The following is a 24,513-nucleotide window of genomic DNA, read 5'->3' as shown; positions in this document are numbered from 1 at the left end:
CCATTCGCGCATGCGTACATCTTATGGTTTGTCAGAAGTCTTGTTTCTTTATGTTTTCAAGGACAGGCAGTCCAAACATCACTATATTTATGCAAGTCATGTAGTGACCGGTAAATTTAAGCATTTATCTTATCATGTCGCTTATACTGCAAAACAGTCAGTTTGTTTGTACGTTGTTTGTTACTAATAATATTACATTGAATTGCATAATGTTGAGAAATGTCTTAAATTAAAGTGGAGTACAATTGTGTTTAATGTAGTTGTCAATAACCTGAAGTTTTCTCACCAGCTAAGTAGAATGAAGTATTTTCAGGGAGTCAGCTGAATTTTGCCGGTCACAGTAGGCGGGTATTGTAAAACGTGAATTTTTTTCGCTCGCTCGGACGCTGGGATCGTGGGTTCGAATTCCACGCAGGTCATGTATGTTTGGTGTATGTGTGTGTGGTACCGGCCTTGCGACAGGCTAATCTCTTTCTCAAGGAGTCCTACCGACTGTGAAAAATGGTCTCCGAACAGAATATGAGGCTTTGGACCTCAGTGAGCTGGAAGAGCCATTGAAAAATAAAAGTTAGTTAATTTTACGGGATGAAAAGTCCGACATTGACGTCAGATTCTGACGATTGCCCGAGAACATTTCATTTATAAAATAGTCCGTCATGTGCAAATCGGGTCGTACAGTTATGCAAATACAGTGTCTCTTGGTCTATAGAAGAGATATGTATCATATTCTATTTTCATCATTCTTTTTGTATCTGCTTCATTTATACAGAGCGATTTGGCTCAAGAGGGAAAGATAAAGACAAAATTGTCCTCTGTACCTAAATAATTAAGCACCAAGCCATGAAGATGTATCGGGCAATTGAAATGAAGCTCTAACATTCTTGACCTCTTCACTAGTTTGAGGTGACTAGTCATATTCACTCCCCTTCCGTTTTACCCAAGGGGACAGAGCCACCGGTGCCCAATGAATATCAGGTTTGATGGTCCCCAGAGCCGGTCTGGACGATATGAAGTAGAGAAAAAAATCTTGCTCCTGCTGGGAATAGAACCGGCCGTCCAGTCCATCGCTATAGTGACTGAGCTATCTCAGCTCAAGAGATAAAGCTTCTAAGCTGTATTTGGGAGATGGTCGGTTTGTTTTTCGTCCTGGACACCAAGTGACCTGACTGAGGTTTTCCCTGGTTTCTCTCGGTACTTCCAGGACAGTAGTGCCTCACATTAGATCATGAATCCTTCCGTCCACATCCTTAACAATTCGTTATATCATCCTGTCATTGAACATGATACAGCATTGTTAAATAAACTTCAAATAAGAGGACTTCATTTCGTGTTTGTTGTATACATTGTTCTGATAGGGACATGGAGTTCTTTATCGATTTCAGAACTGCCTATCTTAATATGGAATATTTTCATCTATTTATAGTTTGCTCGAAATCACCGTCATCATCATCATCATCATCATCATCATCCTTTCTAACATCAGACCTAGTGAAACTTGTTATGGGCATTACAAAACAGAAAACGGTCTGCAGCCATCTGCTCACGCTGATTCCTCTCTCGCGGGTTTTTCTACATTGAAGGTGGAGGCGATGCGTTTCTCCGAAACGTCAGTTCACATAATATCTACACGGCGCCACATCCCAGAAAACGTCATTCTTATCTCTAATAGTTTTCCAAGCTTTATTAACATCCACCTCATTGTCTAAGTTTTCCAAAGCTGTGAACCTGTCTGAGATATCAACACGATACTCCTCCTTATCCTCCACCTCGTTTAATTTCTAAAGATTGAACCTCTCCATATGAACTCCGTGTGTTGTTTGTTTGCTCACTGCCAGTCTCTTCCTAAACTCTGCCACCAGGTAGTGGTCAGTATCACAGTCTGCTGCCCTGAATGATCGGACATCAGGTATACTTAAATGCCATCTGCTGTCTATCAAAATATGGTCAAATGTTTGTTGGGACACTTGTCACCAGGTCATAGCGCGGAGGATGGAGGAGACGCCCTCCAGGTGTAAAAGTAGCTGCGAATATATTGAATAAGCAGTCGCGGACAGCTGATAAGTGGTGGTCGTCCAGCGTGGGGCTAACAACAACTCTTGACCGTAAAAAATAAGCTTTTTACGAAGATTCTCAAAAAGCCTCGAAGATTTGAAGTACTTGTCCTTAATTACATTTATATGAGTACTTCCCCTTTAATTGATTCCTTTAATATTAATCCTAATAACCCTGACAAGGAGAGATCAGTGTGAAGTGTGATAGGTTGGTTCCTCCTTGTTCTCACTGTTTTTCAATTCTTTGGTTCTTCACGATAGTATAATACATTTATTCCAACTGTTTTCCTGGGCTTCCTCTGTCCTCTGATAGTATGAAATGGACCAGGATCCTGAGGAGAGGTTACGTGAAGGGTTGGGTCCCGTAGCAAATATCTGTCACAGTCAACTTACCTTCTTTCTTGGTGTGAGGGCCCAAGTGTCAAGCACACATCAAACAGAACCTTCTATTATGTGAATTCCTTTTTTATTTTAATCTACACCTTTACAAGACGGTTACAATAATAGATTGCAAAGAAATTAGATTAGCAATAGTTTCGTCTCCAATAAAATCAGCTCAAACTTTATAAATCATTGAACACCATTTCGTCACAAATGTCTCACATTATGTATATCTCCTCATGCTGTACTACTAGTACATGCTGTAGTTCCCTTACAGAGCCATTTGGATGGATGTGCAGTATATTATTTTATGTCCGAGCCCTTGTTTCACAATTTAATAAACCATAAGATTATCTTAAAACTACGGCCTTTTTTTTCAGAAGATGTTAATTTCTTATAACATTACTTATGCAAAATAGTTTTATTGTTATGGTCACGCTGAAACGTCACTTATTGTGGAAGAACTGATGATTGAACAGAGAGAACACTGGTCGAATTCTGGTTTTCATTACTCTTTGTCGGAAATATCTTCACTTTGTCTTTTCTCAGGAGGGTGAACCAACGGGTTTTATGGTAAGTTCGTGCACCTGAAACAAAAGCAGATTATTACAGCACGGTGCGCTGTGCTGGGGACGCATCTGTGTTTAAATAGTTCCTCTCTGTAACGAATGTGACACACTTTTAGGAACGTCTTAGCAGACCGTGCGTAATCGTGACGATGCAACGACTGGCACATAATGGGAAATAATGTGAAGCGCTCCGGCCACACTGAAGACTGGAGACTGAACTGGCAGTTGCGTAGATCCGAAGGTTTCTCCTGCTTAATTCTGTTTGTGAGTTGACGGCTTATGGAGGATATAAAGTGGCTGACCTCAACGGACCAATGTGTCCGCGCAATTTGAGGATATTGTATTCGTGTTTGTAGTCACAGAAGGTTAGTTCGCTGATTCTTGTTATATGTATATTTTACTGTGGCATATAGACCCGTTGCTAGGTAGCGCACGCAACAATAGAAGAGCTGTGTTTTCTGTCATCCACGCCGCGACCGTTGTAACGTAACGGTGCGGTAAACACGCATCTGCAACAATAGAGGTACTGTTGGAAACGGTGTTATATGAAAACAAAATTGGGGCAACCAATACAGTTCTGTACCGGAGTCTGAAGCAAGAATACACGTCATACACAACGCAACGGCGTAGCTGCATGCCATTCCAAAAGAAACCTTCCAGAATTGCTTCCAGCGATGGAAGGATCGCTGGGCTAAGTGTGTGGAGTCACAAGGGGCCTACTTTGAAGGGGATTAGGTATTGTAACCACCCAGATACAGAACTTTGTTTTCCCTGCCCAAGGTCGGATACTTTTTGGACAGAGTAGTAGTAAGTTGCAAAAGTACTCGGTTGAATGTGAGACTGTGAAGAGAAGACTAGAAGGTTGGTGTGAAACGGCCGCCAGCCTGGGACACAGTTAGTTGAAAGTAAGTCTGTGAAGATAAGAGTTTAGTTGCGGGAAATATGTCAGGCGATAAGGACGTAATCGAAATACGGTGTTAAAATCCTTTACCACTAAGCGAATAGTGAAGACGGAGAAGGCTTTATGTGAGCTTTGGTTACATTGTATTTGGAGCTTGTAATTCAGTGAGACTGCTATAGTTACTTGCAATTACGATCCATAATTGGCCAATAAATCCAATTACCAATCCAAACTCCATATATAGTCGCTCTAACACGTGGCCGTACATTGATTTTGAGGAGTTATCATTTGGTATGTTATTTTTGGCACTATAAAATATCATTTATTTTAAAACTATATAAACTAAATCAGTTTATGAGAAACTCATCACTTTCGTTTTAATAACATCCTTGTATTAATGTAATGTATACTTGTATTATGGAATAATAACTGTTATGCCTTATTTCTCTTATTTTCTCGTTAAATATTACTAAAACATTTATTTAATTCTTTATAGCTTGTTGGTAATTATAGGTAAGACCTGCTTCAGCGTTCAGTAACTCATCACTTAAAGCAATAAATACTTTTATGAACGTCCTTCTGTTCTGTGATTTGTCAGTTGTTTTTTTTTCCCCAAACGCCGTTAGCTGGACGGTCTTTATGATGGAGACACCAAATGCAATGTAGGCTGGTTGACTGTACAGCGCAGTTTATACATGGAGTAGAGTTTACCCACCTGTACATGTGGGGGTGTTCCCAGTATGTAGATCACAGCATCTGCAATGTCCTTGGGTTGGAGAAAAGGGATCTCTTTCAAGAACTCCAGTATATCCCCCGTAAAGTCCGAAGCTTCTGGGAATTCAGTTCTCACAGCACCGGGGCTTACACTCTGGGTACAGAATTAATTAGGTATATTTTACGTCATATAGTTATACAAATACAGTGTATTCCGTTCAGTCCTCCCACATTTTAATCAATCATTGCGAACAAATTGTGATAAATTATGGATTATAATTAACACTAAAAGAAAGAAAAACTCAAAAAGAATTTCATTTCATGACTTTGAAGTTGACCTTTCGCTCACTACGCAGCGCCACGGTCGCATGCAGCAAAATGGCGAATCCACAGCAGCGTGCACAAACAGTAGTGTGGTATGTGGAGACAAAATCAACAATTTCAGTGCAAAGAAATTACCGACGAGAGTATGAAGGAGATGCACATGATGGGAAAACACTTAAGGTATGGTTCGAGAAGTTTCTATATATTTCATCTTCCTGGAGTACAAATATGCCACCCTAAATCTTGCCTATTACGAGGAAGAGTCATGAAATAGGCCAGTACACAGCACACAGCACACAGGAACATATCAAACCATAAGCCATACAACCTCAAGCTGACGTCTCCCATCTTCGGGATGAATTAACAAGGAGGAGTTCAGCATTTAATATCAAATATTTTAACATTTTAGCGTTTTTACTTAAAATAAGTTCGGATGAAAAGTGAGAACTTGAGGGTGTACTCAACTATCTTAGCATGTTTTGTGCTTTTACACGTCAACATATCGTAACAGCGTCCACACGACAAACATAATTGTGAACATCAAAAAAAAAAAGCGACAGTATTTCCATAATTATAGCAAGTGCCTCTGATGATGGTTGTGTCAAACCGAAACATGTAAGGCAGAAATAATAATAAAAAGTGACCTACAAATTGTTACACTCGACGGACTTTCTATTAACTTTGTGATTGATAGTGTAACGGACCAAAATGAAACAATTCAAAATAGGAAACATTTCCTTATTAATATATATTGCATTGAGTCCTTTTTCCCACATAAAATGCACAACATAACGCTGCTCTTCGGTAGTACACCCTGAAGCACGGTCGACATTATGACTACTGAAACCAGCCTCTGAACATGTGCATGCATCTGCTACCTAGACTATCATGAAAGTGGACTGTGCTGCTACCTAGCGATACACATAGAGAACTTATATCCATACAGTTGTTTTACTTCCTGTTGTGACCTACTTACTGACTCTCCCCCGTAGTTTTGGGTTTCTGCCGCCACAAGAACACGGCTGCTACTACTGTAAGCGACACCAATGCTACTACCACTACTGTTACAACGATATGAAGCGTCGCAATAAGTCATACAAGCTGTAACGGCTGCACTGTAGTTTCACATTTATGGGGAAACCGCATCGAAAAGTTTCTCAGTTCGTATTTTGCCCTATAAGGCAAGCAATGTATAATAGCGAACTTAAGGGCACAAACGTATTCTTACAAATCACTGACTTCGAGACATCAGATTCAACTTAGAAGTACTATTTTGGTTGACACACTATGCTACTAGCCGGAGAGTCACGGGTTCGATTACCAATGAGGTTACTGGATTTTTCAATTAACCTAATGCTTCCAGCCGCAATATGGCCATGAGGTCGACTCAGTCTCTAACAGAAATGAGTACCAGGAATCTCCCTAGGGGTAAAGGGAGCTGGTGTGTAAAGCTGACAACCTCATCCCCATCTGTGAGTCGAATGTCTAGAAAATGTGGGAACCTCGACGTCTCATAATCCTGTGGTTCTCCACGGCCTGTTACAGGGATAGCTTTAGCTTTTAGATTGAAATTCGTCCGAAGGGTGATTAACTGTAAAGGAGTAATTTGGATTAAACTGGCGCAGGACAGTAGCTGGAGAACGACCCTGTGCCAGGAAGATGATTCTTTGTTTAATGGTTTACTGTGTGGTTGTCTCGTCAGTAACTTAGTTCGTTTCTTAGTTTGTAAATTACTCGGACAGTCAGGGACCTATTTATTCAGTCCTTTTACTGAAATATTCGTCCATTCGTTTGCTTGTTTAGTGGGCCATTTAGTTGGTTGATGGATACGAATATTCTTTGAAAATATGAAAATCCTAATTAGGCGTGACAGAAGTACATCATTACGCACAAATTACCTTGCTGTGCCATGCTATACTCACAGTAACACGGATTTTAGACTTTTGCTGGACCAGTTCCCGTCGGAGTCCCTCTGTCAGCGCTGTGACCGCGTGTTTGGAGGCAGAGTACATGTGTAGACCGGGATGAGAAATTTGTCCGTGCCCAACAATGCTATTTGATGTGGAACAGAAACATACCAGATTAAGTGATGGAATTACTTAGAACGTCAGGCTTCTCTGAGCTATTCTTAGACATGGTCTTCCATCAATTCGTCTGCTTGAGAAATATCAGAGGCAAACCAGCGTTCTTTGCAAATTCAGCATCACGTTTCTCCCGTCTTTACATGCAGAAATTCACTTTATCTGGCCTTCGTCTTGCATGGCTGCACGAATGTAACCTACGTTAGTAATAGACGTAGCGTTTCATTGGCTGGAGTGACACTCCGGGATATCGGAATGTATACAATATTGTATCAGTGTTCGCAAACTTTGAAAAGATTAGATAACAGTGTTTAAATTGTGTCAAATGTTCAACAAGTGTATTCTGTATCATGAATGGTTCATAATGAGTAATTTTTTTAAGACTTCTGTAAATTTCCGTCATCCATTCCATCATTACCCTGAATTTTTTATAAACGAAGAAATATAAACTAGAACATCATAATTTATGTTTGTGTATTTGCTTTTATATTGCTGCGTATAGACCCGTTGCTAGGCGACGACTCTGTAAACAGCGGCCGTTGCTTGGTAACTGCCGGTAAACATATAAACGATATCCGACCTATCGCTAGGCAACAGCCCATAACAAAAGCAGAAGGACTGTTGGGGTCGGTGTCTGCTGTTGGATCCGTTTCGAGGCTATATAACGAGGACCACAGAGAATTGAGTGTTCAGCCCGTGTGGAGGCGGGTTCGAATACTTCACCTAGCCCTGCGAGTTGCGGGAGGCGACGAAAAGGGAACCCAGTGCCACTCTCTTCCTGGGGAATATAAATGCTGGGACCTGGCTCTCCAAATTAGATGGGTCTCGAATCTGAGAGAGTAGAATATGGTGTGAGCCCCGAGGGACACGGATCCAAGAATGACTATGCTGGCGAGGACCAACAATAATCCTAAATTACAGACCCATTCTCTTATCGGAGAGGATGTTACATAAGGACTATGATCGTAAGGGTTCAGCTAAAAAAGTCTCTGGTCGTGATCCTCAAGGGGCTTGACAACAGAACGAATTGATTTGCGGTAAACCGCCCGTAAATTAATTCTGACTCTGACTCTGACTCTGACTCTGAGTGTGTTTAGGTAGGGTGGCAATTGAGTCGAGCTATACAAGGAAGGCTGATAAGATATGGCGCTATAGTGTTCTGTACGGGCGGCTGTGAAGATAGGACCTGAGAGCAGGAAGCTGAAGAATTTCCACTGTTAGAAGCCGTTGCCAGGAAAGAGCTGGTTAAGACACAACAGGCGGGACAAAGCTTAGCGGGTTCTATGGTGATTTGTAAAATGTGGATAGTAGCGATATCGCTATAATTACTTGTAGTACCGAGTGGTGTGTGCAAGTCCATTCACCAGTCCATACCCCGTCTATAGTCACACCCCTAAATCGTGACAGTATAGCAGCTGCGAAGAATCCTTTGGCATACTTTTGTGTCATGAATGAGTTCGCGACCCATGGTTTGGTAACCTCTAACCTGTCTTAATTTTCCTCACGAACCTGTTGATATGTATGATATGCCCATCGTCCACTCCTTTCTCCTTCATGGACTGGAGCGCTTCTTTGGTGCACACGCTGAGAGCCAGCACGTTGAGATCGAAAATCTTTCTCCATTTCTCCACCGGTCCATCTGTTGAATACAGAACATGATGTGCATAAAGAAGCTAGTACAATGACAGCAGAGTCCACAGGTTCAATACCGATAACACCAAAGTCTATATTTGTACGCGATTCTGAGTCGATTCCAACTCCCGCCCATCCACATTTTCTTTTATTGCTAGTGGGCTGGGACTAAGTCCCTTGTACTGCGGCCACTTCTGGCCTATTGTACCAGCCCCAGATGATAGGTGAGGGTGATTGTGGAGTAATTGGTGGAATGAAGATTGGCAGGGGAAACCGAAGTACTCGGAGAAAACGTGCCCCAGCGCCACTTTGTTCACCACAAATCCCATTTGACCAGACCCGGGATGCCCATCCACATAGTATTTAATCGCAAGACTAATCTTAATTGTAACGGCTCATTAATTTGGAGTCCCATAATTGCTAGAAACTGTATTTGAACTAAATGTTGTGAGGTCTACGTAATGGGAGATATTCCCATTCTTGCATTTAGAATCTCTCTTCTGGCCATTCTTGCTCTGCGAACAGGATGTAGACATCTGAGCTTTTGCTGAAATTTGTATTTAAGTTTGACTCGAGGGCAGAACTTTGGAAATCCGACATCTGACATCTCAGCTGAGCCATAAATATCAGGAAGGAAGCCCACGTACAGAAGCCACGATCATCGTAATTCATCGAGCTGGTGTCTTAAGAGTCAAAATCGTGTAGCAACTTTCGTTAATTGGAAGATTCAAAATTTTGGAGACCTCCTAAGTTGTAAACCAGACCAATAAGGCACGCTTAGGGGAGGCTCCTTAGAGGGAAGCTGAGGGATGTGACAAGCTCGCTTCATGAGAGCAGGCAAGTTCCCCAAGGGACTCTGATTCCGGCTTTCAAAACGTTCGGACGCAAAATCTGCGCGTCTCAGAAATTCTAAATTAACGTATTAGACGAGCGTTTATGCTAAATCATTACGAGATCATAATGCAAATTTCGACCTTAAATTCAACTTAAACAGCCAGTGCTGTTTAAGAAACCCCAGTTCAGCACCAATCATTGCTTTCATTGTGCGGAAGTGCGCGTGCGCCTTCCTCCTGCCCTGCTAGAGCAAGGCCCTTTAAGACCCAGAGACATACATCCCGTTCTTCCAGGCCCAACCCTGAGTTACCGACCTCACTACCTATTCCAACCTGAGTTGTAGTCACCCCACCTTCTGACTACTGGCACCCAAACTAGTCCTCCAGCCTTCCCAAACAGTCAGTTCAACATCTACAAAGGAGAAGTAGCTAAGGATAAAGGTGAGTTCTACAGCCAGTGAAGTAGTGTGACACGTGGACAACAGAACGGCTATAAGTGGCTTCAGACGCGGCGCCCTCCATTCTCCCTCAGACGACCGGTGAAAAGAGCCGTTAGATAATGATATTCGTGATTTTCCTAGCATACGCCTTTCTGAAAATTGTTGCCATAATTCTCTCTGTATCACATTTCATCGCTGTCTTGCCACCTCGGCTTCCCGGGTTCGAGCCCGGGGTCTGGTCATGTGGGATTTGTGGTGGACAAAGTTGGGCTGTGGCGGGTTTTCTCCGAGTACTTCGGTTTCCCCTTCCAATCTTCATTCCACCAATTGTTCCACAGTCACCATCATCTGGGGCTGGTACAATAGGCCGCAAAACTAAGTGGAAAAAGTCTGACCCTACTAAACACAATAATAATAATAAAGAGGCCAACTTACTGGTCCTGTTGTGAGCCTCATTACCAAGAGAAGCAACTTCCTCATTGACTCTGCAGTCTGTGCCAGGCTGTCTTGGGCAGCTAGACTCTTGATGAAAACTTCAGACAAGTAAATCCCAAGCGGCCTCCGTAGTCTAGGGGTAACGTTCCCACCTCGTGACTTAAGGGCGGAAAAATTCAGGGAACAAGTCCTCCGGGAGGATTTTAATCCGTGGGTCCCGTGTCGTAGCTTTACGGCACGTAAAAGAACCTCATGTCCCAAGGGGACCACTGGCCAAATTCAGGACATTTCCCTCCCAACAGTAGTCTCTAACGCCTCTGGTAGATGGGGGAAGCATCGAGATACCGCTGAGCCAGTAGAGGCCGAACTCGCTGGCTGAGTCGGGACTGATGGCACGCACCAGTACCGGTAGGGAATAGAGACTGGTAGAATATGATAGGGGGACGCACAATGGACCAACAGTTGGTGTAAGTGCATGGGGAAACCCACCCTCTCTAAATACAATACAATACAAGGTAAATCCTAATGGGCTCTAACTCCTTTTCTGTCTTAGTTCCACTCATCTGCATGCTCTACCACAATTTGTGTTGGATATCTTCTTGTTACCTCCCGCCGAATTAGCCTGGTCTCAGGTGATTAAATAGCTGTGTAAATCTGACAGCTTTTGTCCAGTGATTGAGATTAGCTCTTTCTAAGGGACCCAACTGAGCAGGTGTCTTTCCCCTCCGTCACCTGAGGACGGAAACAGATCCAGTTTCCGAAACATCGCGTTTAGTATTTTATAGAATACCGGACGATGGAAAAAGTCCAAAACCCAAGTAATTCTGTGAAGTAAGGTAAATTGCCCCTGTCCTTAATTAGTTGAGCACGGTGCCATGAAGACATATGGGGGAGCGGAGGTATAGCTCCACCATTCTTGACCATGGCACTAGATTAAGATGAGTATTCATCTTCACGTCCCTTCCGCTTTAACCCCGGAAAGTGCCATCGGTACCCATTGGATAGAGCGCTCTGAGAGCCCCAGTGTCTTACAGACTAGTTAGCTGTATTAATATAGGGCAGGATATTGTAATTGTCACAGAAGTTCCGACAACATTCATGAATCCCACCAAGAAATCACCCACATCGCAGCGTAAGTCTCATGACACACAGATGCAGAGATCTGCTTTGCTGCAACGCGAAGCTGTTGACATTGAACATACTCGTAGTAATCAGGCTCAGACGATGATGTTTCATGATAAACGTGTATCACCTGTAAGACTGCTCTGGGATCCGACTCCGGCGCTGTTGATGAGGATGTCTACTCCTCCCAGTGTAGTCTTGATCCACTTAAAGGCTTCCGTAACCTCCGACTCTTTGCTGACGTCACACTTCAGTGGGTATAACTTCCCGGTTGCCGATTTGATGGAATTTGCCAGGTCCTGTAAATTTATAGAAAATGTGAGTGCAACATAAATAAAAACTAAGCAATGTAAACAACCGAAGAAGGGTATATTGCTTAGACAAGTGGACGACGCCCCATAGGAGGTGGAGTTAAGAGTTTTATATAAGTACAAATTTTTAATGATCTCTAATTGATTTTAAATGGAGTGAATTGTAACATATAAGATTTAATGCACAGCAGATGAGTGTATTTGTAACATTTTAATTACGAAATATGTAGTTCCCTTGTACTGCGGCCACTTCTGGCCTATTGTACCAGCCCGAGATGGTAGGTGAGGGTGGTTGTGGAGCAATTTATGGAATGAAAATTGGCAGGGGAAACCGAAGTACTCGGAGAAGACCTACCCCAGCGCCACTTTGACCACCACAAATCACACTTGACCAGACTCGGGATCGAACCCGGGCCGCCGCGGTGGAAAGCCAGCAACTAATAGCTTGAGCTATGGCTCGGCCTCTAAAATATTTAGTTACGCGTGTGGAATGGACAATACTCAGTGCAGCGTAGCAGTTTTGGCATAATGGGACACCTGAGAATGGCCGCTTCGTGGCGGAAACTTGTGTTAATAGAGAAAGCAAATGTGAATGAAGAACTAAATAGTTGCATTATTGACGGAAAATTGTGCGTAAACACGCAGTTTATATGACGAGAGGCGAAAAATAATTCGGAGTTCAGTTCAGCAGTTGAATTCCCTCGAGAGCTCATTTGTGGAGTGTTAATCAGCGGTCAACAGAGTGACCACGGAAGCTGAAGGATGTCCATTGTTGAGACCCGTTTCAAGCAACTGCTAGTGAAGGCAGATTTAGAAGGGGGATTGTGAGTTATTGTAAATTGTTTGTGTTTAAGAGTGATTGTGTTAATAAATGCAATCATCAAATCTTGAATCCATTATTATTAGTCACGACCCAAAATACGCGACAGTATTAATTGCACCTCACCTCAACTCTCTCCACTCTGCGTGCCAGTCCGACCACTTTGAGTCCTTTCTTCACGAGTTCTTCAGCAATGGCTGCTCCTATCCCAGCACTGGCTCCTGTTACCACCGCAACACGCCCTGACCAACGCTCCATTGTTGAGGTAACTTCACTTCTTCGATGAAACGCTCTTCTGAACCTAGAAATATTAGGAAGTTTTACGCTCCGTTTGTAAGATTATATTCTTGTTTCGATAGAGGTAGGCGTGTCTTTATCATGATCTGAAATTATACGATAATTGGAACCAACTAATAACTGCCTCGTTACTAAATAACGTCACTTACACGAGTACTCGCAAGTAAATATGTTCTGGAGGGATCTGTGTCCACTTCACGTCCTAAAATACATGCAGAGTCTCCTAATATCCATCATATTCTCTTCTTGCATCTCCTCCTTGGTTATTCAGTTGTCATTTTCCAAATAATGTATCCATTCATTTCCCCTCTCCTGTCTAAGTGTCCAACTGTCGTTAACTTAATTCGATTAACTAGAAAATTGGCCGGATGAATCAACAGAGTTTATTTCTTTTAATGTACGTAATACACGCCTAAGTCTGCCGATCACAGTGGCCGCATTGTCTAAGGCGTGAACTGTCTTCGCTCACTCGAACAGTCGGACCGTGGATTCGATTCCCATTCAAGGGATGGATATCTTTGTGTGCGTTTGCTATGTGTATGCGTTGTCCTGTTTGTAGGTAGTGGCCTTGGGGCGGGCTGATTACTCGTCCAAGGAGTGCTACAATCTGTGCAAAAAAGATTACGAAACTGAAGAAGAGGCCGGGTTCCAACAAAGGGCTGTACAGCCATTAATGAACGAATGAAATAGCTAAGGCTTACATGATCCCCAATTTTACGTTCTAGACATTAAACATAATGAAACATCAAGTTACTTTCCTTCAAAATGATACGCCTTACGTAACGTGTTCCTGATTAACTTAATGGAGCAGAGTCGCTATTGAGAAGCTCTTCAAGAAATTTCTTTTCGCTTAGACTGTATAATATTGTGCGCCATTACTTCCGTCCCAGGTGAATCAAGTACGAACCATCACACCTTTGGCTACTATCCAGTTGCATCCTTCCCCGTGTGCCTGGCAGTGTTAATACAGTAGTAGTCCCTCGTTATAGCGGACCAGATATAAGAGATATAAGAGATAATATTTTATTTTTTTCGCGTGTATTCTTTGCCGTGGTATTGTTTATACCGAGCCGTTGCTTAGAAACGATAGTGGAATACACACATAAACAGACATACAGATTGGTGAGACGACGTACTCCGTTGACATGGGTTCGCGTGCCATGATATACATGACAAGTTTCATAAAAAATGGTTCAGTCATTCAGATGTTGATAGGTGGCATACACAGACACACATACAGGCAGGCAGTATGGTGATCGCATAAGCCTAGTTTTATTTTTCCAAAATAAGGAGAGTAGACTCATAAAAAGAGCCTCAATATAATCACATTGTTTCTATATTTTCTCATATATTTGCTGCGTATCCTGCGGTGTTCTTCCGTCAATAACCCTTCACTCTGTTGTAACAGACATTCTGCCCCTCCCCCCATTAGCCCTCTTACTGAAATAGGATAGAACACCCCAATAATTAAAAAAAATTTCTTACCTCTCAGACAGGGAGAGCGGTCTGGCCCTTTGCTGTGGTGCTACTTTGTCGCTACGTGAGATCACTCGAGTTTTCATGAGAATAAGTGAATGTCATGTAGAGATAGCAGTGACCATCTGGAGTTGCGCAACTTTATGTAAGAGGCGCATGCGCTGAACGGGTTTAATTGACAATGCAAATTTAGCACAAAAAGTGTAAAGAATTTTACACCAGTTTTACAGTGCGAAGAAAGCTCTAACCTTATCCAGATAGACTCTAAAGGGTTTTGACGAGTGTTTTTAACATTCAGAGTTACTGGGTTTCCGGACCCTGCCCGTTGCGCGGTATTCTAAACACTACAAAGCACAACGTTTCTGAAACTGGATCTATTTACGTCCTTAGGTTAGGGAGAGACATCTATTCTGTCGGGTCACCTAGAAGAGCTAACCTCAGTCACTGATTAGTGATCATCATAGGCTAGCAGCTAATGCGTCCTATTCAATTTCAGTCCCGCCTGGTCTTTCTGGACCTTCCTAATGGCATATTCTAAAGCAAAGATGAAACGCAGTGGCGATAAAACATCTTCTTGTTATACTCGTATATTCAGAAAATTAAGAAGTCCTTTAAATAGTAACAACTTTTCACGGCCATTGTCCCTCCAAATTTAGCTTTTTCGTTCGGGTGTTCGATATANATTTAGCTTTTTCGTTGGGGTGTTCGATACTTTTTCAAGTCCTTTTCCCCGTTTCACTTTTTAATTGAGCATAAGTTTATTTAAAACAAAGGTGAGGCTTTATTGCAAAGAATGTTAAGCCGTGCAGAACTTTTAATATGACTTTATTTTCTCGTTGCGATCACATGACACGAAAACTTTTGCTGATTCTGGAGAGGCTCTTTCAATACAGGGCATTAGTTAACTGTTGCTTTGCATGATTGTTCATTCAAAATGACGACACCATTTTCTTATATCGCCTCAGAATGTTTCTCCGACTGGTTTTATTGTCACTTCACGGATCTGAAACTACAGTTATACCTGTGGTCCTGTATGGGTGTGAAACTTGGGCTGTGACATAAAGGGAAGAACACAGACTGAGGATGTCTGAGAACAGGGAGCTGAGGGGAAAGAGATGAAGTGACGGAAGTTTGTAGAAAAGTGCACAGTGAATAGCTTCTTAACTTGTACTCTTTTCCATGACGAAACCAAGGAGGATGCGATGGGCAGGACATATAGCAAGATTCGGGGCGGAGAGGAATGCATATAGGATATTGGTGGGAAAGCGAGAAGAAAGGACACAACTAGGCACACGAAGACGTAGATGTTTGGATAGTATTAAAATGGTTGTAAGAGAGATTGAATGAGGTGGTATTGACCGGATTGATCTGGCTCAGAGTAGGATTAGTGGAGGGCTCTTGGGAACATGGTAATTATCATTCCGGTTCAATACAATGATCAAGAGTTCTTGAGTACCTGCATAAGTGGCGGCTTCTCAAGAAGGGCTCAGCTCCATGAAGTTAGTCAGATATGTTTAATTAATTGTAGTTGCATTCCATTTTACACTGTCTTCTTTTGAATAGAGCATCTACTTGATTGTGAATGCATAAGGGGTTGGCCTTCTTGGCCCTTGCACCGCGACCACAGTGATCTGTTGTGCCTTTCAACTCGCTTCCTATGTGAATTCTATAAATGACCAACAAACGCAATACGAGAAGTTCCATAAAGGTGCAGCAGATGTGCAACTTACCGTTGCTATATACACGGCGTGTTTCATTTCACTTTACTTACTCGAACACTTTCATTTTTACAGAAGTTGTACGATATTACTGTAAGGGGGTTGGCCTAATGCAAATTTCCCTGGTACATCAGGTAAAACCATCTCATCTGCATGGCACCCCAAAGTCTTTATATCTTCATTTACTGGATCAGTAGCTGTTGCTGCTGCATTAGGAAACTTTTCCAATGTAAATGTTTTGCCGTCTGTGTCCATGCTTCGCTGCATAATGAAGGGTAAGTGTGTGTATTTTTCAAGGAAGTTAAGGCAGTGTATATTTACTTATGTAAAGTAGCTTTATTGTTACGGACACGGAAACATTGCTGACTCTGGAGAAGCTTGCTGAAGAGAGAGCGACGCACGAGAGTCAGTTTGAATCGGTATTCATTCAAAATATCTTATGTCTCTTCTTACTTGTTCTCAGTTGATTTCTCCAACAGGTTTTATGGTCAGTTCATGGATCTGAAAGTTAAGAAGAATTACTTTGTCTTGAACCTAGACACTGTGAGAGAGTGAGTTTGTATGTTACACGTTTTTTTTTTCCTTTTACGAATTTGAAAAAACTTCAGGTACTCAGCAGATGGTAATGGAACCCGAATATTATGCAGAGCAACTCTGTATTATTTTCCATGGCCTATAATTTTCAAACCGGAAAAATAAAATAAATATGCTTATGGAATATGAAAAGTTTATTATCTAAAGAATTAACAATCCTCCAAATAATCGTTTGTGGTATACGTAACTGCAAAGAAGTTCGTCTAGTTGATTTTTGTGGACTTCGAGAAAACGCTTCCTGGATTCGATCAACATGTTCCTGTGAAGTGTTCGGTCTTCCCTCCCCTTTTCTGTGCAGAACACTGCCAGTCTCTTGAAATTGCTTTAACCAACGTCGGATATCATCATCTGAAGGTTGGTCTTTTCCATGTTGAGTTCTGTAACGACGTTTCGTTTTGATAACGGACTTCGTTTCGAAAAACCGAAGTACGCACCTTGCTTTCTCTTGAACAGTCGCCATTTTTAGGTGTGACGTCATATTTTCTCCTAAACTTCAATGCGGCGAGTACAGCGATGCCAAATAAAACATTTTGAGTTACGCTTTCATATTCCTACGCAGTTATATTTTGCTTCCGGTTTGAATAGTATAGGCCACGGAAACCTCGACAATAATGTAGAATCACTTCGTATTTGTGAAGTGTTTAAGACTGATGCTGAAGACATGAGACCTGAGTGTGAGGTGTATATAACCCCCATTACTCCATGTCTTGGGGACTGATATCATACGCTGCCATATCGGGGTGTCACAATATGGGAATTTGGGCCTTTTATCGACGTTTTGATATGCAAAATGCAGTTACGTTGCATCTGTACAGTAGACATACTGTATGCACAGGCACGCAGGCCACGAATTTGTCTTGGGCTGGCACTAGCAGGCTCGATTTGGCGGCGCAGTTTATATAGGATGTCCCAAACCATTGTCGTCGTTTCCGTTGCAATATACTGGGGAATTTTTAAACCGGAAATAAGAAAATAAAACTGTTTGGGGAATATGAAAGTGTAACTCAAGCAGTTTGTTAGCATTGATGTCTGGGATTGTGTATGACGTCATATCTCATATACTGGGTTTTCAAAACGAAGTGCGTTATCACACGGCAAGGTTGTTACAGAACTCAAGACGGAAAAAGACCCACCCTCTATCAGTGCAACCTTCGGCGTTGGTTAAAGCAATTTCAAAAACCTGGTTGTGTTCTGCCCCGCGAAGAAGGGAGAGGGCCGAGCACTACCCAGTAAGGCGTTGCTGGAATCCAGGAAGCTTCGTTATCGTGTGTACGACGAAAGGCGCGCATGTTGAAGTTGTTAGCATTCTGCAGTATAGATTCTATAAGTAATAACACTCTTTTAGTTACACCTACATATTCCATAAGCAGTTTTGTTTTGTTTTGTTTTGCTTTTCCGGGTTACAAATTATATTCCACGGAAGAATAAAAAATTATTTAGAATCACGCTGTATATTGAAGTACTGTGTACTCACCTGCACATGTGGTGGTGTTCCAAGTACGTAGATCACGGAATCTGCAATGTCCTTCGATTTTAGACAAGGCATGTCTTTGAAACCTTCCAACACGTCCTTTGGAATTTCAGAAGCTTCCATTATTTCAGTCTCGACACCACCAGGGCTGACACTCTGGAAAAATTCACAGAACCCCACAATCATCTTACTAAAACATTCCTCGTTTGTACCCTCAGTGCAGAATTACAGAATTTGATTTGTTGCCATATAATAACAGAAAACATATTTCAACCCTCTGCAGTACGAATATACAGGCTTAGGTTTTTAGTAATAATATTGGTGTGCTTTATCACAGAAGTACACGGGAGAGTCAGTAAATAGTTCACAATCCGAAGTAGAGCAGCTCTAATGGATATAATAAATTTTCCATGTCTAACACTAGGTAGCAGCAGAGTCACGCTTCATAATACGCGCCAGCGCATGTTCAGAGGCTGGTTTCAGTAGTGAAAATGTCGACCCTACTTGAGGATTGTACTATCGAACACGGGCGTTTTGTTTTGCAAAAGGACCCAATGCAAAGTATATTCACAAAGAAATGCTTCCTGTTTACCGTAGGTCGAGTATTTATCTCAAGGACGTTCGAAAATCTGAGAACATGCTCGACTAAGTGCGGAAGTGACTGAGACAGTAGTCAAAGACTTCCATGCTGCGGATTTCGACTCGGTGATCAAATGTTGGGAGATGTGTATCAATACTGATGGAGGCTATGTCGAGAAACAAATGCTTTTCCACGTTCGAATATCGCATGTCTTATGTTTTATATCAATTTGCGTCCTATTTACTGACTCTCCCTCGTACTACTGCTACTACTACGACTACTACTAGTCCAACGACAAATGTTTGCTGCCATTGGGAAAGACACTGTACCAGTGATACGAGTTATGAAGGACGATTTGTGAACTAATGTAATTGCTGGAGGAGATTATGAATTTGTCCTTTTCACTTTACACATTTCAAAACAAGAAATGATTAAGTGGTGAACTTCGACCCAAATATAACTCCATACAACTTTTCATTTCGAACCCTAAAGTCTACTTGGAAGAATCATTTTCGTGGAGAGATACGAGTATAATATTAAAATTGACCATACAGCAGATTTTTTGGTAACGGTATGTGTATTGCTTTTGGCCAACACAGGATGCAGTGGCTGGATTTAGGAACATTTCTTCAGAGCATGGGTTTTTTTGTTGAATTGCTCGAGGAGGTCCCTGTGTCACGGAGATGGTTAACGGTTTTGCCGTTTGACAGGTAACGTAGCCAATGAGGGATGTATTTATTAGTTGGTTGTTATATTTTTTTCTGGGATATAGCTCCTTGTGGTCAATTGAAAGTGAACCGACGTTTCGAAGAAACATATGGCCTCCATCTTTAGGGTCGAAGAATAAATTGAACAAGAAAGCAATGTGAAACAGGTGTCAAGTTAAGCAACCGGATGTTTGCTTGATTTTCAACGACTTATATGCCATTTCATCATGCAAGATAATATTCTTTCAGTTTAGTTTTAATCATCTTTTGAACAGTCTTTTACTTATTTCAGAAGCCAGTTAGATTGTGAGATAACGTAAATCCTAATGACTTGAACTGTTGGTTGAATGTAGTACTAGACGCTCATTAGCGTATAAAAATTACGAGGTAAGTCATACTATACTCACAGTGACACGGATTTTAGACTTTTGCTTGACCAGTTCCCGTCGGAGTCCCTCTGTCAGCGCTGTGACGGCGTGTTTGGAGGCAGAGTACATCTCTATGCCGGGGAATAACGGAATCGTGTGTCCAGCAATGCTGTTCGTATGAAGTAAAAGATTTGAGCTTATCAAAATAAAGTTACAAACAATATTCCCAGAAAATCACTAACATTATGACTTCATGAACTCCATTGCCCTAGATACAGGATAAGCAAACCACATACGAACTCTTTCTCTGTTAATGACTTCACCACTTTTCTTCCTTTCCATCGAGAGGTTCAAATCGTATGAACTCCTCCTCTTGCAACTGGACAAATTGCAATTTGTATTTCATCTTTACAAGATCATGACATTTCTAGTAGATTCTGTAATGTTCTGTCGATGGTGTATAACAATTGGGGTTACTGGGTTTTTGGACTTTGTCCATTGTCCGGAATGCTAAAGAACACAACATTTCAGAAACTGATTCTTATTCTGATCCAAGGTTAGGGTGTGTAAGTCACCTTCTATCTTACACAAAGCGTAGAAGCACGAGGTCAGGAGCCAATAAACTATTTCTGAATTACTTCTGCATTATACCGACAATGTTCTCTCTACTCGAGCATGCTCATTCTATATTTTGTGTTACGTCTGACTCCATTACGTGTTTAATATTTCTTAAACGCATCTTCAAGGACGAGTGTTGTGTTGCCTTTTCCAATTTTCCTCTGAAATTTTAGTCTCCGCTCTACGAGTACGCGGGAATTTCTACTTGAAGAGATAGGCCTAGAGCAGCATAACTTACGTAATATTTCTCTTTCTGGCATTTGTGCTCATACAGCAATTGCAACCAACCTGTGTACAATTTCGTTACATTTACGGGGCTTTGTTCCATTACGTTTTCCTACCATGATAATCGCGAGCCACGCTTTGCAAACCATAATCTCTCGTATTTTTCCTCACGAACCTGCTGATATGTATGATATGTCCATCGTCCACTCCTTTCTCCTTCATGGACTGGAGCGCTTCTTTGGTACACACGCTGAGAGCCAGCACGTTGAGATCGAAAATCTTTCTCCAGTTCTCCACCGGTCCATCTGTTGCACACACAAAATGGGGTGCAGTTAAATAAACTAATACAGTGATAGAAGGGCCCGCAGGTTGGACACCGCTGTCACCAAGGTCCACTACAAGACATTGTCCATAGTCAATTCCATCTTGCCTCCAGTCACACAGAGGATACATTCGTAAGATCCGTCCCAATGTTATCGTCTCATCCACTTCATTATCCTTGCTTCAAGTGCACGTTCCTGCAAGAATTTTCCTCACCAAAATTTTATATCAATTTCATGGATGCATTCACGCCACACTCCCAGATCTTCTGTAAATTTCACTAGGTCATCGGTAAAAAGTCCGAAATTTGTCGTTATGTTATTTTATCCAATAAACAAACCATGGAACATTAAGACCGATTTATTGAACTTATCCTGAAATCTCACAAGTCATATAAATGTCATCACTGTAACAGTCCGTGGAGGCCCATGGGGTTGTGAGACGTCGAGGCTCTAACATTTTCTAGACAGTCGGCTCACAGGCGGCAGCAGTTTACCTACAGAAAGAACCCAGGTAATCATTTCTGTTAGAGGATGAGTCGACCCCATAGCTATAGTGCGGCTGAAAGCATTAGTTCAATTGAAAATTCCAATGACCTCTTTTGGATTCGAACCTGCAACCGTCTAGCTTATAGCATAGTACCTGAACCACACCGCTTTCGCATGCCCCCGTCAAATGTGGTACATATTCAGTTACTGCAGCAGTCTGCTCCATTATTGCTACAAACTGTAACAGACTGTGCAACATAACTGCCAGTCAATAAAGTCTGTTAACGAAGCCTTCGAAGTAGTATTTAAATTTACCATAACAATAATTAGTTTCAGTATGACCATCATACCACTTGCCTTGTGGCGGTAGAACCGCACGATAACCTGCTGCAGAGAATCCTTGCTAGAAGTGCAATGGTTGTTCAGTTTGATGAACACGATGTGTACATTTCATAGCTCCTTTTATGATTTATTCGCGTCCATTTACTGTAGGAGAGGCACATGCATATAGGCCTATACTGTACCTCTGATACTGTTGAAGGATCCAACTCCTGCGTTGTTGATGAGGATGTCCACTCCCCCAAGGTTGCGCTTGATCCACTTGAAGGTTTCCGTTACCTCCAAATCGTTGGTGACGTCACACTTTATTGCGTATAACTTTCCCTTCTCCGATTTGAGTGACTTTTCCAAAGCCTGCAAATGCATGGACATATAAATAAACATCAGTATTGTGATTATGGTCTTCTCTGGTGTGACGCCGTATAGTTAGTCTTCACAGCCCAGAAGACCGTAATTTTAATATTGTCACGTGTTAGGCTGAAAAACCACTGACGCGACAAGCCGCGTGCGGTTTGTCGCGTGTTGTCGCTCGCGGTCGTTATTTGTATTGCTTTTATGAATCGCGCCCGGTGAGGTTTTGGAACGCTGCACACAGGCGGCAGAGCTGTCGCACGCGTAATATGTACAACTAACTGACGCTAGCGGCAAAGAGCGGCTAGCCGCGCGCGACTAGTCGCGTCCGTGGGTTTTTTGCCTTACAGTGACTACAAACGGGGTTTGGATTGGTAATTGGATTTATTGCACACCTGCAGATCATAACGACACGTAACTATATTGCTATCGCTACTTCACACACTCTACAATTTACTACAGCACGAGCCAAGCATTTCAATCTTCTGTGTCTTCACGGATTGTTGCCTGGTAACTGCTTCCAACGGCGGACATTCCTCCTACTCTGGGTTCCTAATTATAGCCGTGCCTCAGCTACCAGCTTCTAACGACAACTCACAACGCGCCAACTGCAGCTGTCCTCTCAACAGACTGCTCACCAACCTGCTTGCTTCAGTCCACTCTTCTCAACAGAACTACACTCACTTCCAGACTGACGGGCACTTCCCACTGACCTACTTTCTGAGTGACTGACTGAAACTCAACTAAATAAATTCTAGACCTGTCCTACCTATAACATCTCGGCACGAACCTCGTTGAAAACACCTCTAATCATTGTTATACTTCAAATGTTGCTTGTTAGGAATCTGTTGCTTAGCAACGGGCGTTGTTTACTGGGTTATTCCATTCAAACTGGTCTACATGCTATAATTTTAATAGCCATTGGAATCTCAAGTTATTAATATTCTGTAGGCTTATCGGAGATATTGATGACATTCTACATAACGAGCCCTTGCGGTCGTCTTATTCGTAGCCTGCTGTGGAGTTCTTTTGGGAAACTTCTGAGAATTTGATTTACTTGTGTCATACTATATATGCTGGCATCATCTTACCTCAACTCTCTCCACTCTGCGCGCCAGGCCGACCACTTTAAGTCCTTTCTTCACGAGTTCTCCAGCGATGGCTGCTCCTATCCCAGCACTGGCTCCTGTTACCACGGCAACACGACCTGTCCAACGCTCCATTGTTGAGATAACTTCGATTCTTTGTTGAAACGCTCTTCTGAACCTAGAAATATTAGGAAGTTTTACGTTCCGTTTGTAAGATTATATTCTTGTTTCGATAGAGGTAGGCGTGTCTTTATCATGATCTGAAATTATACGAGAATTGGAACCAACTAATAACTGCCGCGTTACTAAATAACTTCACTTACACGAGTACTCGCCAGTAAATATGTTCTGGAGGGATCTGTGTCCACTTCACGTCGTAAAATACATGTAGACACTCGCAATATCCATTATATTCTATTCTTTCATCTCCTTCTTGGTTATTCATGTTGTCATTTTCCAAATTATGTATACATTTATTTTTCCCTCTGCCATCAAAGTGTCCATCTGTCGTTAACTTAATTCGATTAAGTAGAAAAATGGCCGGATGCATCTACAGAGTTTATTTCTTTTAATGTACGTAATACACGCCTAAGTCTGCCGATCACAGTGGCCACATTGTCTAAGGCGTGAACTGTCTTCGCTCACTCGAACGGTCGGATCGTGGATTCGATTCCCACTCAAAGCATGGATATCTTTGTGTGCGTTTGCTCTGTGTATGTGTTGTCCTGTGTGTAGGGCCTTGAGGCGGGCTGATTACTCATCCAAGGAGTTCTGCAACCTGTGTAGAAGGATTATGAAACTGAAGAAGAGACCAGGGTCAGGCAGAGGGCTGTAGAGCCACTGCCGAACGAATGAAATTCCTAAGCATTTTATGATCGCGCTCGTTTTACTAGAAATTAATTTGAGTCCACAATCAATTTAATTTCCTTGAAAAAATTAGGCCTTACAACTTACATATATAAAAAGCGGCCTCCGTAGTCTAGGGGTAACGTTCCCACCTCGTGACTCAAGGTACGCGGGTTCTAACACGGCGGAGGTTGTGGAATTTTTAAGGGCGGAAAAATTCAGGGAACAAGTCCTCCGGGAGGGACTTTAAGCCGTGGGTCCCGTGTCGTAGCTTTACGGCACGTAAAAGAACCTAATGTCTCACGGGGACCTCTGAGCCAAATTCAGAACATTTCCCCCCCAACAGTAGTCTCAAACGCCTCTGGAAGGGGGGGAAGCATCGAGATACGGCTGAGCCATTAGAGGCCGAACT

General features: G+C 42.2%; 2 protein-coding genes across 2 annotated transcripts; both read right to left on the bottom strand.

Annotated features, from left to right (window-relative positions):
• Positions 1-2,498: 2,498 nt before the first annotated feature.
• Positions 2,499-14,485, bottom strand: LOC111873480 (farnesol dehydrogenase-like). The gene is made up of 7 exons (XM_023868231.2): positions 14,397-14,485; positions 12,741-12,915; positions 11,614-11,782; positions 8,531-8,660; positions 6,863-6,992; positions 4,618-4,770; positions 2,499-3,019 (listed from the first exon to the last, which is right to left on the bottom strand). The coding sequence occupies exons 1-7, from the start codon at positions 14,471-14,473 to the stop codon at positions 2,978-2,980; spliced, it is 876 nt and encodes a 291-aa protein (XP_023723999.1). The 5' UTR covers positions 14,474-14,485; the 3' UTR covers positions 2,499-2,977.
• Positions 14,486-16,417: 1,932 nt separating this feature from the next.
• Positions 16,418-23,427, bottom strand: LOC111873474 (farnesol dehydrogenase-like). Its single transcript, XM_023868223.2, has 6 exons — positions 23,259-23,427; positions 22,002-22,170; positions 20,844-20,973; positions 19,865-19,994; positions 18,174-18,326; positions 16,418-16,606 (listed from the first exon to the last, which is right to left on the bottom strand). The coding sequence occupies exons 1-6, from the start codon at positions 23,388-23,390 to the stop codon at positions 16,565-16,567; spliced, it is 756 nt and encodes a 251-aa protein (XP_023723991.1). The 5' UTR covers positions 23,391-23,427; the 3' UTR covers positions 16,418-16,564.
• Between the last annotated feature and the right edge of the window lie 1,086 nt (positions 23,428-24,513).

This window comes from Cryptotermes secundus, unplaced genomic scaffold (assembly GCF_002891405.2).
Source record: "Cryptotermes secundus unplaced genomic scaffold, Csec_1.0 scaffold380, whole genome shotgun sequence".
Classification (NCBI taxonomy): Eukaryota; Metazoa; Arthropoda; class Insecta; order Blattodea; family Kalotermitidae; genus Cryptotermes; species Cryptotermes secundus.
This window is presented reverse-complemented; position numbering and strand designations above follow the sequence as displayed.